This window comes from Oncorhynchus nerka, linkage group LG28, assembly GCF_034236695.1.
Source record: "Oncorhynchus nerka isolate Pitt River linkage group LG28, Oner_Uvic_2.0, whole genome shotgun sequence".
Classification (NCBI taxonomy): domain Eukaryota; kingdom Metazoa; phylum Chordata; class Actinopteri; order Salmoniformes; family Salmonidae; genus Oncorhynchus; species Oncorhynchus nerka.
The window spans coordinates 9169437-9192369 of NC_088423.1; the positions used below are offsets into that span (position 1 = coordinate 9169437).

The 22933-nt window shown below is 41.1% G+C and overlaps 1 protein-coding gene across 1 annotated transcript in view; it reads right to left on the bottom strand.

Moving 5' to 3' along the window:
• LOC115119888 (heparan sulfate glucosamine 3-O-sulfotransferase 3A1-like) overlaps positions 1 to 10965 on the bottom strand; it is a 69594-nt gene extending 58629 nt beyond the window's left edge. Inside the window, exon 1 of the mRNA XM_029648774.2 lies at positions 10215 to 10965. Within this exon, the coding sequence (XP_029504634.2) occupies positions 10215 to 10858 (644 nt within the window). The 5' untranslated portion in view covers positions 10859 to 10965. The remainder of the gene's footprint in view (positions 1 to 10214) is intronic.
• Positions 10966 to 22933: the final 11968 nt, after the last annotated feature.

The window sequence follows — 22933 nt, forward strand, 5'->3', positions numbered from 1 at the left end:
ACATAACTGTGACCTTAATTGCCTACTGTGTGTAAGCTGTTTGTGTCTTAACGACCACCGTTCCACAGGTGCATGTTGATTAATTGTTTATGGTTCATTGAACAAGCATGGGAAACAGTGTTTAAACCCTTTATAATGAAGATCTGTGAAGTTATTTGGATTTTTACGAGTTATCTTTGAAAGACAGGATCCTGAAAAAGGGACATTTCTTTTTTTGTTGAGTTTATGTATGGGATGGAGTGCAATACGGGATGGAGTAAACTATTCATGGGATAGAGCATACTATGGGATGGAGTATAATATTGAATGGAGAATAAACTATAGGACAGAGTACACTAAGTTTAAGTTGCAGCATACTATGTATGTGACGGAGTATGCTATCAGATGGAGTATACTATGTATGTGATGGAGTATACTATCACATGGAGTATACTATGTATGTGATGGAGTATACTATCAGATGGAGTATACTATGGGATGGAGTATACTATGGGATGGAGAATACTATATATGGGATGGAGTTTACAATGGGATGGAGTATTCTGTGGGATGAAGTAAACTATTGGATGTAGAATATTGTGGGATGGAGTAAACTATGGGATGGGGTAAACTATGGGATGGAGAACACTATGTTTGAGTTGGAGTATACTATGTATGTGATGGAGTACTCTATGGAATGGAGCATACTACATATGGGATGGAGTATACTGAGTAAGGGCTGGAGTATACTATGTATTAAATATAGTATACTACGGGATGGAGTATACAATGTATGGGATGACGTGTACTATGGGATGGAGTACACTAAATTTGAGTTGGAGTATACCGTGTATGTGATGGAGTAAACTATATATGTGATGGAGTATACTATGTATGTGATGGAGTATACTATGGGATGGAGAAAATGATGTATGGGATGAAGTGTCGTATGGGATGGAGTATACTATAACTGGGATGGAGTATAGAATGGGATGGATTATTCTATGGGATGAAGTAAACTATTGGATGTAGAATACTGTGGGATCGAATAAACTATGGGATGAAGTAAACTATGGGATGGAGTATAATATCTATGAGTAGGAGTATACTATGTATGTGATGGAGTATGCTATGGGATGGAGAATACTACATATGGAATGGAGTAAACTAAGTAAGCTCTGAAGTATACAATGTATTAAATGGAGCATATTGGAAAATACAATGTATGGGATGAAGTGTACTATGGGATGGAGTATACTATATATGGAATGGAGAACACTATGGGATGAACTATAATATGTATGTGATGGAGCACGCTATATATGGGATGGAGTATATTAAGTATTGGATGGAGAATACTATGTACGGGATGGAGTATACTATTTATAGGATGGAGTATACTACTGTATAATCATTCCAATACATAGTATACTCCAATCCTATAGTATAGTACATAGTATACGCCAGCTCATGTATATTTTACTCCATCCCTTTGAATACTTCAACCAATACAAAGTATACTATATACCATAAATAGTAAACACCCTCACGAAGTAAACTCCATCCCATACATTGTATACTCCTTCCCACACATACTATACTCCATCACATACATGGTATATTCCATACCATAAATAGTATACTACATCCCGTAAATAGTATACTAATGTCACGTTCTGACCTTTATTTCCTTTGTTTTGTATTTATTTCATATGGTCAGGGCGTGAGTTGGGTGGGCAGTCTATGTTTGATTTTCTATGATTTGGGATTTCTATGTTTCGGCCTAGTATGGTTCTCAGAGGCAGGTGTCATTAGTTGTCTCTGATTGAGAATCATACTTAGGTAGCCTGGGTTGCACTGTTTGTTTGTGGGTGATTATTCCTGTCTCTGTGTTTGCACCAGATAGGACTGTTTGGGGTTTTTCACATTTCTTGTTTTTGTAGTCAGTTGTTCATGTGTACCTTTACGTATTAAAAAGAACCATGGACACTTACCACGCCGCATATTGGTCCTCTGATCCTTTTCGCCTCTCCTCTTCAGAAGAAGGAGGAGGAAATCCCTGACAACTAAATCATATACATAGTATACTCCTTCCCATAGGTAGTATACTCCATCTCATACATAGTCAACTCCATCCCATGGTACACTCCATCCCATACACAGCATACTCCATCCCATACTTAGCATACTCCATGAACATAAATAGTATACTACATCCTATACATAGTATACTACATAATACACATAGTATACTACATGCCATACATAGTATACTCCATCCCATACTGCGTATACTTAATCCCATACATACTATAAGCATACTATGGGATGTAGTAGACTGTATAGGATGGAATATATTATGGGATGACGTGTACTATATATGAGATGGAGTATACTATGGGATGACGTATACTATATATGAGATGGAGTATACTATGGGATGACATATACTATATATGAGATGGAGTATACTGTGCGATGACGTATACTTTATATGAGATGTAGTGTACTATAGGATGACGTATACTATATATGAGATGGAGTATAATATGGGATGGAGTATACAATGGGATGGAGTATACAATGGGATGGAGTATACTATGTTTGAGTTCGAGAATTCTATGAATGTGATGGAGTATACTATGGGATGGAACATACTATGTATGTGATGGAGTATATTAAGTAAGGGCCAGAGTAAACTTTGTACTAAATATAGTATATTATGGGATGGAGTATACCATGTATGGATGAAGTGTACAATGGGATGGAGAATAATATGTATGTGATGGAGTATACTATATCTGGGAGGGCGTATATTAAGTATTGGATGGAGTATACTTTGTACGGGATGGAGAAAACAATTGGTATACTCTATCCCGTACATCGTATAACTCCATCCCTAAGTATACTCCATCACATACGTTGTATACTCCTTCCCATACATACTATACTCCATCACACACATAGTATATTCCATCCCACAAATAGTATACTACATACCGTAAATAGTACACTACATCATATACATAGTATACTCCAAAACCTAAATAGTATACTCTACCCCATGGTATACTCCATCCCATACATTGTAGTTTATTATGTGATGGAGTATACCATTTGATGGAGTATACCATGGGATGGAGTGTACTATGGGATGGAGTATACTATGCATGGGATGGCGTATACTATGTATGGGATGTAGTATACTATGGGATAGAGTGTACTAAGTAATGTAGCATACACTGTATGGGATGGTGTATACTGAGTGTGGGATAGTAGGAGTATACTATTTGATGGATTATCTATTGGATAGAGAATACTATTTGATAGAGTATACTATGTGATGGAGTACACAATGGGATAGAGCATAATGTGTGATGGAGTATACTATAGGATAGAGTATACTATTTGATACAGTATACCATGTGATGGAGTATACTACGGAATAGAGGATACCTTTGATGGAGTATAATATGGGATAGAGTATACTATGGGATAGATTATACCATAGGATGGATGAAATATGGGATAGAGTATACAATGTGATAGAGTATACTATGGGAAAGAGTAAACTATGTGATGGAGTACAGTATGTGATAGAGTATACTGTCTGATGGAGTATACTATGGGATAGAGTATATTATGTGGTAGATTATAGTATGGGATAGAGTATGGATGACGGATCACCACCTCAAGCTGAACCTCGGCAAGACGGAGCTGCTCTTCCTCCCGGGGAAGGACTGCCCGTTCCATGATCTCGCCATCACGGTTGACAACTCCATTGTGTCCTCCTCCCAGAGCGCTAAGAACCTTGGCGTGATCCTGGACAACACCCTGTCGTTCTCAACTAACATCAAGGCGGTGGCCCGTTCCTGTAGGTTCATGCTCTACAACATCCGCAGAGTACGACCCTGCCTCACACAGGAAGCGGCGCAGGTCCTAATCCAGGCACTTGTCATCTCCCGTCTGGATTACTGCAATTCGCTGTTGGCTGGGCTCCCTGCCTGTGCCATTAAACCCCTACAACTCATCCAGAACGCCGCAGCCCGTCTGGTGTTCAACCTTCCCAAGTTCTCTCACGTCACCCCGCTCCTCCGCTCTCTCCACTGGCTTCCAGTTGAAGCTCGCATCCGCTACAAGACCATGGTGCTTGCCTACGGAGCTGTGAGGGGAACGGCACCTCAGTACCTCCAGGCTCTGATCAGGCCCTACACCCAAACAAGGGCACTGCGTTCATCCACCTCTGGCCTGCTCGCCTCCCTTCCACTGAGGAAGTACAGTTCCCGCTCAGCCCAGTCAAAACTGTTCGCTGCTCTGGCCCCCCAATGGTGGAACAAACTCCCTCACGACGCCAGGACAGCGGAGTCAATCACCACCTTCCGGAGACACCTGAAACCCCACCTCTTTAAGGAATACCTAGGATAGGATAAAGTAATCCCTCTCACCCCCCCCTTAAAAGATTTAGATGCACTACTGTTCCACTGGATGTCATAAGGTGAATGCACCAATTTGTAAGTCGCTCTGGATAAGAGCGTCTGCTAAATGACTTAAATGTAAATGTAAATGTAGTATACTATGGGATGGAGTATACTTTTTTGATAGAGTGTACTATGTGATGGAGTATATTATGGGATAGAGTATACTATGTTATGGAGTATATTATTGGATATAGTTTACTATGTATGTGATGGAGTATACTAAGTATTGGATGGAGTATACTATGGGATAGAGTATACTATTTTATAGAGTATACCATGATGATGAGATATAGTATACTATTTATGAGATATAGTATACTTTGCATGGGATGGAGTAAACTATTGGATATCGTATAATATGAGATAGTATCTTACATTCCATAGTATGCTCTATGGGATAGAGTATACTATGGAATGGAGTATACTATGGGAAAGACAATACTATGGGATGGAGTATACAATTTATGGGATGGTGTTAACTACACGTAAGATGGAGTATACTATGTATTGGATTGAGTATACTAACTATGTGATGGAGTATACTATGTATGGGACGTATTATACTATGGGATATAGTATACTTTGTGTGGGATTGAGTATACTAAGCATGAGATGGAGTATACTATGGAATGGAATATACTATGTCATAGAGTATACTATCGGATAGTATACTCCGACCCATAGTATACTCTATCTATTTGATGTAGTATACTAAGTATGGATGAAGTCTGCTATGTTTAAGATGGATTATACTATGGGATAGAGTATACCATGTGATGGAGTATATTATGGGATGTAGTATACTATGTATGGGATTGAGTATACTAAGTATGAGATGGAGTATACTATGTATGAGATGGAGTATACTATGGGATAGAGTATAATATGTGATAGAGTAAACTATGGAATGGAGCATACTATGGGATGGATTATACTATGGGATGTAGTATGCCATTGTATAGGATGGAGTATACTATGGGGTGGAGTATACTATGTATTTTCTATTAAATATGATGCAAATAATGACAATATATCTTGGGAACTCCTACACAAACAATGACAACGTTACTTGTGGACTTGGGGGCTTCAATATGTCTGTCTATGTTTCCACTGGGGAAGCAGGATGAACACAGACGGCTAGTTGTTGTTGTCACCACGTCACACACACACACACACACACGTACACACGCACACACACACACACACACACGCACACACACACACACACAGTAATGAAAATAATCACATAAATCCAGCAAAATTGGCCAGAGTGAATATCTATAGAAAACCATGGCCTTGTTCCCACTACCACCGAGACCATCTTTCTCTAACGAAAACAGTTGTGGAAAGATGGTCTAGAATTGTGAAACAATACACAAACGATGTAGGATTATTAAGAGTGTCTTGACGAGTAGTGTGACTTAACAGTGTCAATACAAGTAGATTGAATTAAAAGTATTGGCAAGTAGAATGAATTAACAGTGCCTTAACAAGTATAATTATTTAACAGTGCCTTGAAAAGTAGAATGAATTCGTTTTTTACAATCACTTTAGCACTAATTTTGGAACCTTGATGTCATTTTTTCAAATCTCCAAACACAAAACTCACAACCAATGATCAAAATGCTATTTTTTCAAAACTCTAACACTATTCCCAATTGCTTGGATACAATACACATAAAGCTAAAATCATTTGTTCATTGAACTAAAATCACTTGTTCAAAATGACACAACTTAACATCAAAGTATTACCATTTCAAAATGCAATTCACACATTACATCTGAGATGACTGTCTATTCATTTCATTACAATGATCTGACTATCAACTGATACAACTGCTCAAAATGATAAGTAACTGTTGCATTACTCTTAATGCATAGTTTTATGGAAACTAACAAACAATATTCCACGTTAATAAAATCATGAAAGTTTCAGGATAACAAGATCCATTGACACCAATTACTGTGGAACATGAACCAATTGGACTACATTATCTATGGATGTAATATTTCATCATCATTCTTTATCAGACACTGATTCTATGGTCCCATGTACCGCTTTTCCAGAACATGTTTTCAGATTTGACATTACTGTACACTTTATTAGGTACACCTATCTAGTACTGGGTAGGACTCCCTTTTGCCTCCACAACAGCCTGATTATTCACAGTGATGTAGTCTTTATATCTTTTTCAGTGTAGTCTTTATATCCGCAAATAATAATTTGGGGTATCATCTTTCCAAGGGCTCCATTTGAGTTCACTCGCAGACATTCCTCTGCACTTCCACGCACAACTTTTTCTCAGCTGGCCCAATTTGATTGGCTGCTGTCCGATTCAAACTGTAAACCATTAAATAAAGAGTTGATGCACTGTACACTTTTTTAATAGCATCATTTTCATACAGTATATTTGGGCTTGGGGAGGGTATCAAGTCAGTTCGAGTCAAAAGGCTCAAGTCCAAGTTAAGTCACGAGTCATTGGTGTTCAAATCAAAGTCGAGTTGCAAGTCATCATATTTGTGACTCGAATCTGATTCGAGTCCAAGTCATGTGACTAGAGTCCACACCTCTGATTAACAGTGTCTTGACAAGTAGCATGAATTACCTTTTTATGGCTGCAGGGGCAGTATTGAGTAGCTTGGATGAAAAGGTGCCCATTGTAAACGGCCAGCTCCTCATTCTCAGTTGCTAATATATGCATATAATTATTAGTATTGGATAGAAAACACTATAAAGTTTCCAAAACTGTCAAAATATTGTCTGTGAGTATAACAGCACTGATATTGCAGGCAAAACCCTGAGGGAAAACAAAACAGGAAGTGGCTTCTATTTTGAAAACTCCATGTTCCATATCCTCCCTTTGCTGGATTTAAAGGGATATGTACCAGATTCCTTTTCCTATCGCTTCCTCGAGGTGTCAACAGTCTTCAGACATAGTTTCAGGCTTTTATTTTGAAAAATGAGCCAGAACGATAACATCGCGTCAAGTGGTCACATGAGTTTTGCTCGCGCAACAGAATTTGGACAGCTATTGTTTTTCCCTCTCCTACTGTGAAAGACATTTGCGGTTGATATATTATCGATTATATATTTTAAAAACAACCTGAGGATTGATTATAAAAAACGTTTAACATGTTTCTGTGGACATTATGGAAACTATTTGGAATTTTCGTCTACGTTGTTGTGACCTCTCTTTCCTGTAGATTTCTGAACATAACGCGACAAACAAACGGAGGTATTTTGGATCTAAAAATAATCTTTATGGAACAAAATAAAAATTTGTTGTGTAACTGGGAGACTCGTGAGTGAAAACATCCGAAGATCATCAAAGGTTAACGATTAATTTGATTGCTTTTCTGATTTTCGTGACCAAGCTTCCTGATGCTAAGTGTACTTAATGTTTTGTTGTACGATCGATAAACTTACACAAACGCTTGGATTGCTTTCGCTGTAAAGCATCATTTCAAAATCTGACACGACAGGTGGATTAACAAAAGGCCAAACTGTGTTTTCCTATATTGCACTTGTGATTTCATGAATATACATTTTTGTAGTAATATTTATTGAATGTAGCGCTATGCTATTCAGCGGTTGTTGATGACACTTATCCCGACAGGGAGATTGCAGCATAACAGTGTCTTGACAAGTAGGAGGAATTAACAGTGTCTTGACAAGTAGAGGGAATTAACCGTGTCTTGACAAGTGGAATGAATTAACAGTGTCTTGACAAGTAGGAGGAATTAACCGTGTCTTGACAAGTAGAATGAACTAACAGTGTCTTGACAAGTAGGAGGAATTAACCGTGTCTTGACAAGTAGAATGAACTAACAGTGTCTTGACAAGTGGAATGAATTAACAGTGGCTTGACAAGTAGGATGAATGAATAGCGCAGGGTCCGTTTGTTTCCTTATTTCTTATTCATTTGCACACATTCATCGAATTGGTGTCTGTTATATAATCTGTGATCTGTTTTTTCCCCATTCCATTCAGCAGTTCAAAAGACAAAAAAAGAGAAGGAAAACATTTCCAGAGCTTTTTGGTACTTCCTATCAAAAGCATCCACACACAAACACCCTTAATAAAGGGTCTCTCTCTCAGACTCCCTGAAACAGAGTTAACAGGAGTGTTCCTCCGCACAGCAGATCCACTCCCTCAGGTTGACTAGTCAGTCACGTTTTTGTAGCTCTTCTTTAAAAGAAAGAAAGAGTGATGGCCAAAATATAGAATATTCACTCTCAGAGAGGCACAAAGAGGGATGTATCTGTGTGTGGGGAGAGGGTAGGTGAGAGGGGGCTGAGGCTGGAAGGGGAGTTTGGAGGAGTTAGAGGGAGGGGCCCGGGTGAGAGCAGAAGATTCTCCAGGCTTTTAAAGTGAGCTGCTTGGTGTTAACTCAATCAAAAGGTGAATTATAACTCTGGAGACACTCAGGTAACCCTTCATTATAACCCTAATCCTTCTTACAACCCTAATCCTTCTTACTAACAGAGCTGCAGTGTCGGCAATGCCTCGTTACACACAGACACAGTGAGAGGGGAGAGACACTCTCCCCTGGAGAGAGAACACACACACACACACACACACACACATGAACATGAAGCTACTGATAAGAATCAATCACAAATCAATTTAACACAGAGAGAGAAAAGTGAGATAAAATACGGTAACTCTCAAAGAAGAGAGGGGGTTGAGGGGAAGCAAGTGTCTGTGTGTATTATGTGTATCTAGAGTTTGTTCAGAATATTTATTTCAGGTCAGACATTGACCCTACTCCATCAGCACGTTAATAAAGTGCTACTCACTTTGGAAGCGGTACTTTACTTGTTACTTAAATCTGGGCCTTTTCCATATAATCCTTGAAATTGAAAATGTTTACTTTTAGCTCCCAATTCAACTGTTGGTGATGTTGAATAGGCCTATGAAAAACAGTTGTTCTATTGTATTTAAAAAAAAAAAAAAATAAAAATATTTTTTAAATTCTTTACAAGACAGCAATTAGGTCAATTTTTTACATTGGATGTTTATACTTTATTTCATATGGAAAGTGTCCTAATTTATGTTAATAGTCATATATTTCGATACATTTTACAAGGTGATATCATAGCAGAGCTCTGCCATTAAGCCTAGCCAGTAGATTCGTTTAACGAATTTCACCAAGATAAGTTTTGATAAATTAATAAAATATTTACTTATTGCTTAGATTGGCTACTTAGGCATGTAAACTACTGTTACAAATGAATATGTAAACAATATATAATTGGGTAGGACAACCATCTCGTTAGTTTATAGGTCATAACTATGCAGTGTTCATTTTAGGCTACAGAAAATACCGAATGAATCCGTAGTGAATTATAAGATATATTTTGGTGTGATTAGAGCTTTCCCACAACTTTGACACTGGTTGAACAGCTGAATAAAGTAGAACTATAGAGCACCAGGTTGTCCAAATAGAAAATGCAATGAAGTAATAGCAAAGAAGCATGCTATAAAACCGGGGCCATTTGTATTATCCCAATGGTGAACAAGTGTTGCCAGCGAGAGGCACTGGCGTTGCATTTAACAGCACAACTTTGAAAACTTTTCAGCAAACACTATTTAACTCAGCAGTTAGTTTGGGAAAAGTATATATAAAGGCATAGGCTGCACATAATATTATAATATTACTACTAATAGTAATAATACTACTCATAATAATAATAATAACAATAAAACGTATAATTATTTCACCTATATTTAACGTTTTTTTTCTTTACATTTACCTGTACCACTCCAGTCCGTTCTCGTAGTTGCGGTCGAAGAAGTGCGGCTCGGCTCCCACAGCTCTGATGTCTGGATGCACGCGGAGGAACTCGAGTAGCGCGCGCGTCCCTCCTTTCTTCACCCCGATGATCAGCGCCTGGGGCAGCTCCTTTCTCCCCTCTCCAAGTGGACTGAGTTTACCGGTACTTCCAGTCTTCACTGTAAACCGGTGTGACAATCTCTTCGAAGAAACGATGTCATCCAATGAAAGCTGGATATCACGCGACAATTCCCGGTTCTCGCTATCGCTGTCCACCTGAGGTCCCGGTTCGTACAAAACCTGTCTCTTATCAGTATCGTCGAACCGTGAGTCCTTAGAGATCCGTTTATTGTCGTCAGCGCTCTCGTAGCTCAAGCGCACCTTGGACTCCGTGGTCCATTTCTTTAACAGTCTTTTCCTCCTCAGCGACATCAAGTCTTGTAGTTCCGATGCGAAAAAGCCCACGACTTGGCTGGAGGCTTTCACCGGGGTGGGCATGCTGCTACAGCGGTCCGCGAGGCAGTGGAGGAGGTACATGGAGGTGAGGAGAGAACACAGCATAACCACGAATTTTTTAAAAATGCTTCGGGACAGGGGGTCCGAATAGACTGTTCTAAAAGCCATAACGGTCTTTGGGTCGCCGGTTCAGGAGCCACAGCCATGCTAAGCAGACATTCTTGGGTCTTGCCATTAAGAAATAGAGAGGACAGCTCTTAGGCTACCTGAGCTCGCTCCGCATCCAGCAGAGGATTAGACCTCGCATCCGCATCACACCAAAATAACCCTCACATATGTCCCAGAGCTCGAGCTGTACTCTATAATAAATAATAGTGTAAGTCTATGTCAACATAAAACAAAAACTGTCTAATATGCAGTGCAATTCTAAATGTCAAATTTTGTTTATATAGGCTGGCAGTCCCGCAAAAACTAATCCTTTATTAACAAAACAGCATTATAAGTAGCCTAGCCACGACTAAAAGATGACACGTAGGTTATGTTTGTTTATTGTTTAAATTAAATGTCCATGTGTAATGCCAGGTCAAAAAGACGAGGCAATGGTAACTTCAGCACCTCTGTCTACTCCACATTGCGGTTGTTGTATCAAACTTCTCCAAAACATCAGAGAGGAAGAATGTAATGTCTTCAGCCAATTAGTCTGCTTAAACTTTTAGCAAAGGTAGCCTCTGTGATGTCAGGAACCAATAAAATCACAGTAGGGAGGGTACAATTTCCCTTTTTCTCATGGGTTTTCACACACGCACGTGGCATGCACGGACACACATAGTTACATATTGCTATGCTCGCACACATAGTTACATATTGCTATGCTCCTACAGACCAAATAATTGATTCCCATACAAAATCATATTTTCCCTAACCTTAACACTTAACCTAACCCTGACCTTAACCCTAAGCCTAACATTAACCCCAAATCCCTGACCCTAAAATGATACCTAACCCTAACTCCTAACCCTATACCTAACCCTAACCCTAATTGTAACCCTAAACCTAACTCCTAAATCTATAATAGCATTTTACCTCATGGGGAACGACAAAATTACCCCACTTATCCGACTGTCTTTTAGTACCCACAAGGATAGTTCAACAAAAACACACACACACACACACACACACACACACACACACACACACACACACACACACACACACACACACACACACACACACACAACACACAGTTTTATTAAGTCATTGTTAAAATGTTCCTTATAGTATAATTAAATGACTGTGGTTTACCCTTGTTCTGGAGCTAAAATGTTTTTTTTTCCACTGAGTCAACCTGAGAACGATTGGGACTGTCTCTCCATCACTCTCCTTAGATTTTCCATTTCCCAACAGTCACACATACACTCAACCCTCTCTCTGCGTTAGGCCACCTAAGAAGATGGCCTCCATTGTAAACTTTCTGTCTCTCTGTTTTATAATACAGAGCGGAAGAGCAGAGAGTAAAATAATGGTAACAGGCACATTATTACTTTACAAGTGAACAAGAACCAAATGTTTCCCATCTGCTGTCAGCCATTTGTGTATTAGCATGAGAATGCCTGGGCAGTGCTTCAAGGGTGCACAGCTCACTGGTCGAGAAAGAGGACAGATACCACAGAGACCATTACACAGGGCTGTATTACTAATGCCAGATGCCCCCACAATACAGGTGGAGCCCCCTGCCTTGTTGACCTTCCTAAAAAAGGAGAGGCAATAGCAGGGTCCTTCCCGGCCCCCATGCCGCCCCGCGGATGCCCGTGGGTCAAATCACATCATTACCATCAGGATGGAGGAATGCAATGAGAGAGAGAAAGATAATCAAATCAAGTGTTATTTGTCACATGCGCCGAATACAACAGTTGTAGACCTTATCGTGAAATGCTGACTTACGACACTTTAAACAACAATGCAGTTTTAAAATGGTAAGTAAGAAAAATGTGCTATATAAACTAAACAAATATAACTATAACAATAACCAAGATACAGTGCAATTGGAAAGTATTCAGACTCCTTGACATTTTCACATTTTTGTTACTTTACAGCCTTATTCTAAAATGTAATGAATTGTTTTTTTCCCTCATCAATCTACACAAAAAAAGGAAATATCACATTTACATAAGTATTCAGACCCTGAGGTGAAGCACCTTTTGAAGCCATTACAACCTCAAGTCTTATTGGGTATGACGCTACAAGTTTGGCACACTTGTATTAGCAGAATTTCTCCCATTCTTCTCTGCAGATCCTATCGAGCTCTGTCAGGTAGGATGGGGAGTGTTACTAAACAGCTATTTTCAGGTTTCTCCAGAGATGTTCGACCGGGTTCAAGTCCGTGCTCTGGCTGTGCTACTCAAAGACATTCAGAGACTTGTCCTGAAGCCACTCCTCCGTTGTCTTGGCTGTGTGCTTAGGGTTGTTGTCCTGTTGGAAGGGGAACCTTCACCCCAGTCTGAGGTCCTGAGTGCTCTGTAACAGGTTTTCATCAAGAATCTCTCTGTACTTTGCTCCATTCATCTTTTCCCTCGATCCTGACTAGTCTCCCAGTCCCTGCCGCTGAAAAACATCCCCACAATATGATACTGCCACCACCATTCTTCACCGTAGGGATGGTGCCAGGTTTCCTCCAGATGTGATGCTTATTATTCAGGACAAATAGTTCAATCTTGGTTTCATCAGACCAGAGAATCTTGTTTCTCATGGTCTGAGAGTCTTTAGGTGACTTTTGGCAAACTCCAAGACGGCTGTCATGTGCCTTCTACTGAGGAGTGCCTTCCGTCTGGCCAATCTGGTTGTGAGAAGAGTGTGAAGGAATGTGAATGTATGTGTGTGTGTGTTTTGTGTGTTTGTCCATGTTTGTGTGTGTGTTGGAGTGTCAGTGTAATATGTGTGGGTGTGTGGTTATAGTCCACTGAGTGTACATTGAGCCTACGCAACAAAGTCTGTGCAAAAAAATGTATAGATACTAATAAAATAAGGGGGGATAATTTCAAATAGTCTGGGTGGCCATTTGATGAACTGTTCAGCAGTCTTATGGCTTGGGGGTAGAAGTTGTTAAGGTTCCTTTTTGTCCCAGACTTGCCATGCGGTAGCAGAAAGAACAGTCTATGACTTGGGTGGCTGGAGTCTTTGGCAATTTTTAGGGCCTTCCTCTGACAGGTCCTGGATGGCAGGGAGCTCAGACCCAGGGATGTACTGTGTCATACGCACTATACCCTCTGTACCGCCATTGCGGTCGGATGCTGAGCAGTTGCCATACAAGTGGTGAGGCAATCCAGTTAGGATGCTCTCAATGGTGCAGCTGTATACATTTTTGAGGATCTGGGTACCCATGCCACATCTCGTGGGTGAACAGAGTACAGGAGGGGACTAAGCACGCAGCCCTGAGGGGCCCCTGTGTTGAGGGTCAGCGTGGTGGATGGGTTGTTGCCTACCCTTACCACCTGGGGTGGCCCATCAGGAAGTTCCAGGATCCAGTTGCAGAGGGAGGTGTTCAGTCCCTGGGTCCTTAGCTTACTGATTAGCTTGGAGGAGGTAAAGAGTTTGATGGCGCCGGAGAAAAAGGTGCATGTTTTACGTGTCCCCAGCCGATTGTGTTTTTTTTGTTCGTTTATTTGCGTTGTTTGTAGCTTGTTTTTTAAAACTTATTTTGTACATAATGTTGCCGCTACCATATCTTATGACCAAAAATAATTTCTAGACATCAGGACTGCGATTTCTCTCAACAGACTAGCAGAATCCTTTTTTTCCTTTTACGAATCTGATGAGCCCGGTGCGTAGGTTATACCGCTTCCTCGGGAACAGGCCCCGATCCTCGTGATCTGTGTGGATGCGGAGAAATAGGGGTCAAAGGGCGGGCTGCCTTCTGAGAATTTGTAGGCAATCGAATAAACCCCCACTAACCTCAATTCTACTGGCAAACAAGCAATCTTTGGAGAATAAAATCGACGAGTTAGGCGGAAGATTAAACTGCCAACGGGACATTAAAAACTGTAAATTATTTTGCTTCACGGAGTCGTGGCTGAATGATGACAATATCAACATACAGCTGGCTGGTTCTACGATGTCCCGGCAGGATAGAACAGCGGTGTCTGGTAAGACAAGGGGCGGCGGACTATTTATTTTTTGTAAACAACAGCTGCACGATATCTAATGAAGTCTCAAGCTATTGCTCGCCTGAGGTAGAGTATCTCATGATAAGCTGTAGACCACACTACATACAGAGAGAGTTTTCATCTGTATTAATGTAGCTGTTTACATACCACCACAGTCAGAGGCTGGCACTAAGACAGCATTGACTGAGCTGTATTCCATCATAAGCAAGCAAGAAAACTCTCACCCAGAGGCAGCGCTCCCAGTAGCCGAGGACTTTAAATGCAGGGAAACTTAAATCCGTTTTACCAAATTTATATCAGCATGTTAAATGTGCAACCAGAGGAAAAATAACTCTGGACCACCTATACTCCACACATAGAGACACATACAAGCTCTCCCTTGCCCTCTATTTGGCAAATCTGATCATAATTCTATCCTCCTGATTTCTGCTTACAAGAAAATATTAAAGCAGGAAGCACCAGTGACTAGATCAATCAAAAAGTGGTCAGATGAAGCAGATGCTAAGCTACAGGACTCTTTTGCTAGCACTGACTGGAATATGTTCTAGGATTCCTCCGATGGCATTGAGGAATACAGCACATTAGTCATTGGCTTCATCGATAAGTGTCGTCATCCCCACAGTGACTGTATGTATATAGCCCAACCAGAAGCCATGGATTAAAGACAGCATCTCCATTGAGCTAAAGGCTAGAGCTGCCACTTTCAAGGAGCGGGTATCCAACCCGTAAGCTTTTAAGAAATCCCGCTATGCCCTCTGACGAACCATCAAACAGGCAAAGCATCTATACAGGACTAAGATCAAATCCTACTGCACCGGCACTGACGCTCGTCGGCTGTGGCAGTGCTTGCAAACCATTACAGGATGAAGCAGAGCCGAGAGCCGCCCAGTGACACGAGCCTACCATATGAGCTAAACTACTTCTATGCTCGCTTTGAGGCAAATAACATGCATGAGAGCACCAGCTGTTTCGGAAGACTGTGATCACGCTCACCACAGCTGATGTGAGTAAGACCTTTAAACAGGTCAATATTCACAAGGCCGCAGGGCCAGACGGATTACCAGGACGTGTGCTGCGAGCATGCGCTGACCAATTGGCAAGTGTCTTCGCTGACATTTTCAACCTCTCTCTGTCCGAGCCTGTAATACCAACATTTTTTAAGCAGACCACAATAGTGCCTGCGCCCAAGAACACTTTCGGTAACCTGCCTAAATGACTACCGACCCATAGCACTCACGTCTGTAGCCATGAAGTGCTTTGAAAGGCTGGTAATGGCTCACATCAACACCATCATCCCAGAAACCCTAGACCCACTTCAATTTGCATACTGCCCCAACAGATCCACAGATGATACAATCTCTGTTGCACTCCATTCTGCCCTTTCCACATGGACAAAAGGAACACCTATGTGAGAATGCTATTCATTGACTACAGCTCAGCATTCAACACCATAGTGCCCTCAAAGCTCATCAATATTCTAAGGACCCTGAGACGAACCACCTCCCTCTGCAACTAGATCCTGGACTTCATGACAGGCCGCCCCCAGGGGGTAAGGGTAGGTAACAACACATCTACAACGCTGATCCTCGACACAGGGCCCCTCAGGGGTGCGTGATCAGTCCCCTACTGTACTCCCTGTTCACTCATGACTGCACGTCCAGGGATGACTCCAACACCATCATTAATTTGCCTGATGACACAACAGTGCAAACAACAATGACGAGACAGCCAATAGGGAGGTGATCAGAGACCTGGCCGTGTGGTGCCAGGATAACAACCTCTCCCTTAATAACTCTACCTACATTACATACTACCTCAATTAATCGGTGCCCACGCACATTGACACTGTATCGGTTCCCCCCTGTATATAGTCTCGCTATTGTTATGTTACTGCTGCTCTTTAATGACTTGTTACTTTCGTCTCTTAATCATATCCATATTTTTTGGAAACTGCATTGTTGGTTAGGGGCTTGTATGTAAGCATTTCACTGTAAGGTCACCTGTTGTGTTCAGCGCATGTGACAAATCAAATTTGATTTGATTTGAGGTGACTATGGTGTTGAACGCTGAGCTGTAGTCAGTGAAAAGCATTCTCACATAGGTGTTGCTGTTGTCCAGGTGGGTAAGGGCTGTGTAGAGTGCAATTAAGATTGCATTATGTGTGGACCTGTTGGGGTGGTATGAGAATTGGAGTGGGTCCAGGGTTTATAAGATGATGGTGTTGATTTGAGCAATGACCAGCCTTTCAAAGCACTTCATAGCCTTAGAAGTATTACAGACTGGGTCAGGGAGAGGTTGAAAATGTAATTGAAGACACTTGCCAGCTGGTCAGCTCATGTTCTGCGTACGCATCCTGGTATTCGCCTGGCACTGCGGCCTTGTGAATGTTAGCCTGTTTAAAGGTCTTACTCACATTGGCTACGGAGAGCGTAATCACACAGCCGTCTGGAACAGCTGGTGCTCTCATGCGTGGTTCAGTGTTGCTTGCCTCGAATCGAGAATAGAAGACATTTAGCTCGCCCGGTAGGCTCGTGTCACTGGGCAGCTTGCACCTGAATTTCCCTTTACAATCCATGATAGTTTGCCAGCCCTGCCACATCTGACGAGCTGGTGTAGTAGGATTCGATCTTAGTCCTGTATTGAAGCTATGTCTGTTTGATGGTTTATCGTAAATTGTAGCGAGATTTCTTATTAGCATCCAGATTAGTGTCCCACTCCTTGAAAGCAGCAGCTCTGGCCTTTAGCTCAGGGTGGATGTTGACTGTAATCCATGGCTTCTGGGTTGGATATGTACTGTGGGGTCACTGTGGGGACAACGTCATCAATGCACTTATTAATGAAGCCATCAGATGAATCCCGGAACATAATCCAGTCTGTGCTAGCAAAACAGTCCTGTAGCTTTGTATCCGCTTCATCGGACCACTTCTGTATTGAGCGCTTCACTGACTTCCTGTTTAAATTTTAGCCTGTAAGCAGGAATAAGGAGGACAGAGTTATGGTTAGATTTGCCAAATGAAGGACGAGGGGGGGCTTTTTACACGTGTCTCAGTGTGGAGTAAAGGTAATTTAGAGGTTTTTTCCCCTCTGGTTGAACATTCTGGTAGAAACTAGGCAAAACTGATTTCAGTTTTTCTGCATTAAATTCTCCGGCCACTAGGAGCACCGCCTCTGGATTCAAATGTTCTTGTATGTTCATGGCCTTATAAAGCTCGTTGAGTGTGGTCTTAGTGCCAGCAATGGTTTGTGGTGGTAAATAGACAGCTACGAAAAATAGAGATAAAATCCTTCCTGGTAAATAGTATGTTCTACAGCTTATCATAAAGTATTCTAACTGAGGCGAGCAGAACCTCAAGACTTTCTTAACTTTACTGCAGTAGGCTAAATCAGTGTCACTCAGAGTGATTAGAGGGTAAGGGCCAGCATCCCGGAGTCGCCTCTTCACTGTTGACTTTGAGACTGGTGTTTTGCACGTACTATTTAATGAAGCTGCCAGTTGAGGACTTGTGAGATGTCTGCTTCTCAAACTAGACACTCTAATGTACTTGTCCTCTTGCTCAGTCTTTCTACTCTGGTTAGAGCCAGTTTGTGCTGTTCTGTGAAGGGAGTAGTATACAGCGTTGTACGAGATCTTCGGTTTCTTGGCAATTTCTCACATGGAATAGCCTTCATTTCTCAGAATAAGAATAGACTGATGAGTTTCAGATGAAATTCTTTGTTTCTGGCCATTTTGAGCCTGTAATCGAACCCGCTGATGCTCCAGACACCCAACTAGTCTAAAGAAGGCCATTTTTATTGCTTCTTTAATCAGGACAACCATTTTCAGCTGTGCTAACATAATTGCAAAAGGGTTTTCTAATGATCAATTAACCTTTTAAAATGATAAACCTGGATTAGCTAACACAACATGCCATTTGAACAAGGGAGTGATGGTTGCTGATAATGGGCCTCTGTAGGCCTATGTAGATATTCTATAAAAAATCAGCTGTTTCCAGCTACAATAGTCGTTTACAACATTAACAATGTGTACACTGTATTCCTGATCAATTTGATGTTATTTTAATGGAGAAAAAAATGAGCTTTTCTTTCAAAAACAAGGACATTTCTAAGTGACCCCAAACTTTTGAACAGTAAAATGTATTCACCCCCATAGCATTTTTCCTATTTTGTTGCCTTATAGTGGTTCCTCCTTTAAAAGGCGCAAGCTTACACCGCGAGACTTAGAGGTACCCAGCGTCACGGTTTCATTGCTCCAGACCACCACAAGGGGATTTAGAGTACTTAGAGCATTTGGGTCTCAAGGTTTTTACATGACCAATCATATCCCGTGGTTCCAATGAGGAAATTGACTCGGGTCACCCGTCCCTGGTGACTTTCTTCAGCAAAACATTACGGGGGAATCAAATGTAAGTAGTTATAACGTCATAATGAGTCAATATATATATATATATATTTTTTTACAATTGATAGGAATATGTTAGTTAATGTAGAGATAAACTATTGTGCATATTTTTTTGTCATAAAGTTAATTTACGAAAATCGCTATTTAGCAAGTTGTTTTTCAGCTATATCCAATACCAGGTGTATCAAACTCCATTATTTGAATGATGCTGTGTCTGCATGAATGTATTACAATTATACACTTCAACCGTGTTTACCTCTCCTGCTCCTGGGACATCAATGAATACACATTGTAACTATGCAATAGACTAGGTTTGTTGTGATGCCAAATTCTTTCAATTTTTTAATAATGGATGTAATGGTGCAAATGATTTAATGGTGCTAATGGTGCTAAAGATTTAAATACTTTTGCAAGGTGCAGTATATATATATATATATATATATATATATATATATATATATTTATTTATATATAAACTCAGCAAAAAAAGAAACGTCCCTTTTTCAGGACCCTGTCTTTCAAAGATAATTATAAAAAATCCAAGTAACTTCACAGATCTTCATTGTAAAAGGTTTAAACACTGTTTCCCATGCTTGTTCAATGAACCATGAACAATTAATAAACATGCAACTGTGGAATGGTTGTTTAGACACTATCAGCTTACAGACGGTAGGCAATTAAGGTCACAATTATGAAAACTTAGGACACTAAAGATGCCTTTCGACTGACTCTGAAAAACACCAAAAGAAAGATGCCCAGGGTCCCTGCTCATCTGCATGAATGTGCCTTAGGCATGCTGCTAGGAGGCATGAGGACTGCAGATGTGGCCATGGCAATAAATTGCAATGCCCATACTGTGAGACTCCTAAGACAGTGCTACAGGGAGACAGGATGGACAGCTGATCATCCTCGCAGTGGCAGACCACGGGGAACAACACCTGCACAGGAGGTGCAGGTTTTGGTCGGATTCGTGCTCATCACTGACGAGTTGCGGTTTTGTCTCAGGAGGGGTGATGGTCGGATTCACGTTTATCGTCGAAGGAATGAGGATTACACCGAGGCCTGTACTCTGGAGCGGGATCATTTTGGAGGTGGAGGATCCGTCATGATCTGGGGCGGTGTGTCACAGCATCATCGGACGAAGCTTGTTGCCATTGTATGCATTCTCAACGCTGTGCGTTACAGGGAAGACATCCTCCTCCCTCATGTGGTACCCTTCCTGCAGGCTCATCCTGACATGACCCTCCAGCATGACAATGCCACCATCCATACTGCTCATTCTGTGTGTGATTTCCTGCAAGACAGGAATGTCATTGTTCTGCCATGGCCAGCAAAGAGCCCGTATCTAAATCCCATTGAGCACGTCTGGGCCCTGTTGGATCGGAGGGTGAAGCCTAGGGCCATTCCCCCCAGAAATGTCTGGGAACTTGCAGGTGCCTTGGTGGAAGAGTGGAGTAACATCTCATAACATGAACTGGCAAACCTGGTGCTGTCCATGAGGAGGAGATGCACTGCAGTACTTAATGCAGCTGGTGGCCATACCAGATACTGACTATTACTTATGATTTTGACCCCCCCCCCTTCGTTCAGGGACACATTATTCAATTTCTGTTAGTCACATGACGGTGGAACTTGCTCATTTTGTGTCTCAGCTGTTGAATCTTGTTATGTTCATACAAATATTTACACAAGTTTAGTTTGCCGAAAATAAACACAGTTGACAGTGAGAGGACGTTTCTTTTTTTGCTGTTTCTATATGAGAGAGAGAGAGAGAGAGAGAGAGAGAGAGAGAGAGAGAGAGAGAAGAAATGGCTGCATATCTTACCTCATAGAGTTTCTGCTTCCTTGTGCAGGAGGACAGTCAAGAGTTAGACACACAGATTTTGTAGTGACTCAGGAGAACTATCCATCAAGCAGCTTTTCTATATTTTTCGAGACTGTGTGATCTGGGGTTTGTCTGTGTAACATAGTCATTTGGAGAATGTAAAATATTTGTTCAAGGACTGCAAGGATACACATTTTCTTCAAAAACAAAAAACAGCATTTCGAGTGTAGTTATACACCCAGACTTTGGTGTTTAAGCAAAAATGTGCAAACAATCTAGAAGGCATGTAAGAACAAAATCCCCCTTTCATCTTCGCTATTTATCCAAATTACTGTACTATGGTTACATCGACGGATCCTTGTTGGAATCTTGGATGCAGAGTTGGGGTTTAAGTTTGAAGGGAGTGCAAAACACAAAGCTGTTTATTATCCTCAGAATAAAGACTTACACTTTACCCTGTATACTGAATCAATTCTAAGGGCCACGGCGAGGCAAAGTCAACACTGTCCACAAATAAGACAAATACCAAAATCATAAAATAATCTGGCCCTGATTTAACATTTAACATTTAAGTCATTTAGCAGACGCTCTTATCCAGAGCGACTTACAAACTGATTGTTGTTTTAAGTTATAGTTCTGCAGATTTTTATGTTTTCCTGTTTATAGTACTGTGTATTAATAATGAAACCTTGGTTGCGCCAACATTATTGAATTAGCCCAGTAGTCTTGATACAGCAAGGAGACTGGGGCCAAAATGGCACCAACTTCCTTATACAGTGCACTACTTTTGATCAGGGTCCATAGGGCTCTGGCCAAAAGTAGTACACTAAGCCTAATGGGCCTTGGTCAAAAGTAGTGCCCTGTACACTGAGTGTTTAAAACATTAGGACGCCATTAAATTGTAAACTGGTCACCAAGACGCTATCTAAGAGGCTGGAGTCATGTCTTCCAATGTTGGTCAACCCAGATCAGACTGGCTTCATAATTAGTAGATTGTCCTCCAATAATCTCAGAAGGGTCTTTGATATAATTCACCTTGCTAACAAAAACAAAATACCTCGTGTCGCAGTCTCCCTCGACGCTGAAAAGGCCTTTGATAGGGTTGAATGGCCATACCTCTTTCGCGTCTTGGAAAAGTTTGGTTTAGGTACCGTGTTTGTACATTTTTATAAAATCACTCTCAAATCTCCTAAAGCTAGGATTGCTACCAATGGGATTACTTCCTCCTCTTTCCCTCTTTATAGGGGGAACAGACAAGGTTGACATACATGGCTTTGAGGTGGGCCCCAATACCCATAAATTATCACTCTTTGCGGACGACCTTATCTTATTTCTAACAAACCCAGAACACTCCCTCTCTCACAGTACTTTCTCTGGATATAAGGACAATTTGGATAAAAGCGAAATCTTACCGTTGTCTGTCTTTGACCATCATACCATCAAGCACAAGTTTCCTTTTAGATGGTCGCCTATGGGCTTCACATATTTGGGCATAATGGTAGATGGTAATCTGAACAACCTCTATAAACTCAATCTGGCCAGTTTGTTGCAAAAGGTGAAGGGTGACCTTTGTAAATGTATGGACTTACCTCTCACTCTACTGGGTAGAATCAATGTAATTAAAATGAATGTCCTGCCCAGATTTCAATCTCTCCCTATCCCTGTTCCCGCAGCATTCTTTTCCTCTCTCGACAAGCTGACCAGACGGTTTATCTGGCACGGCAAAACCCCTAGGGTTGGCCTGGATAAACTGACCCTTGATTACAGTCAAGGGGGCTTAAACCTCCCCAATTTTAGAATGTACTACTGGGCTACACAGTCTAGGTTTCTGGCTCAGAGGTTTGACAATGGTCCCTCTC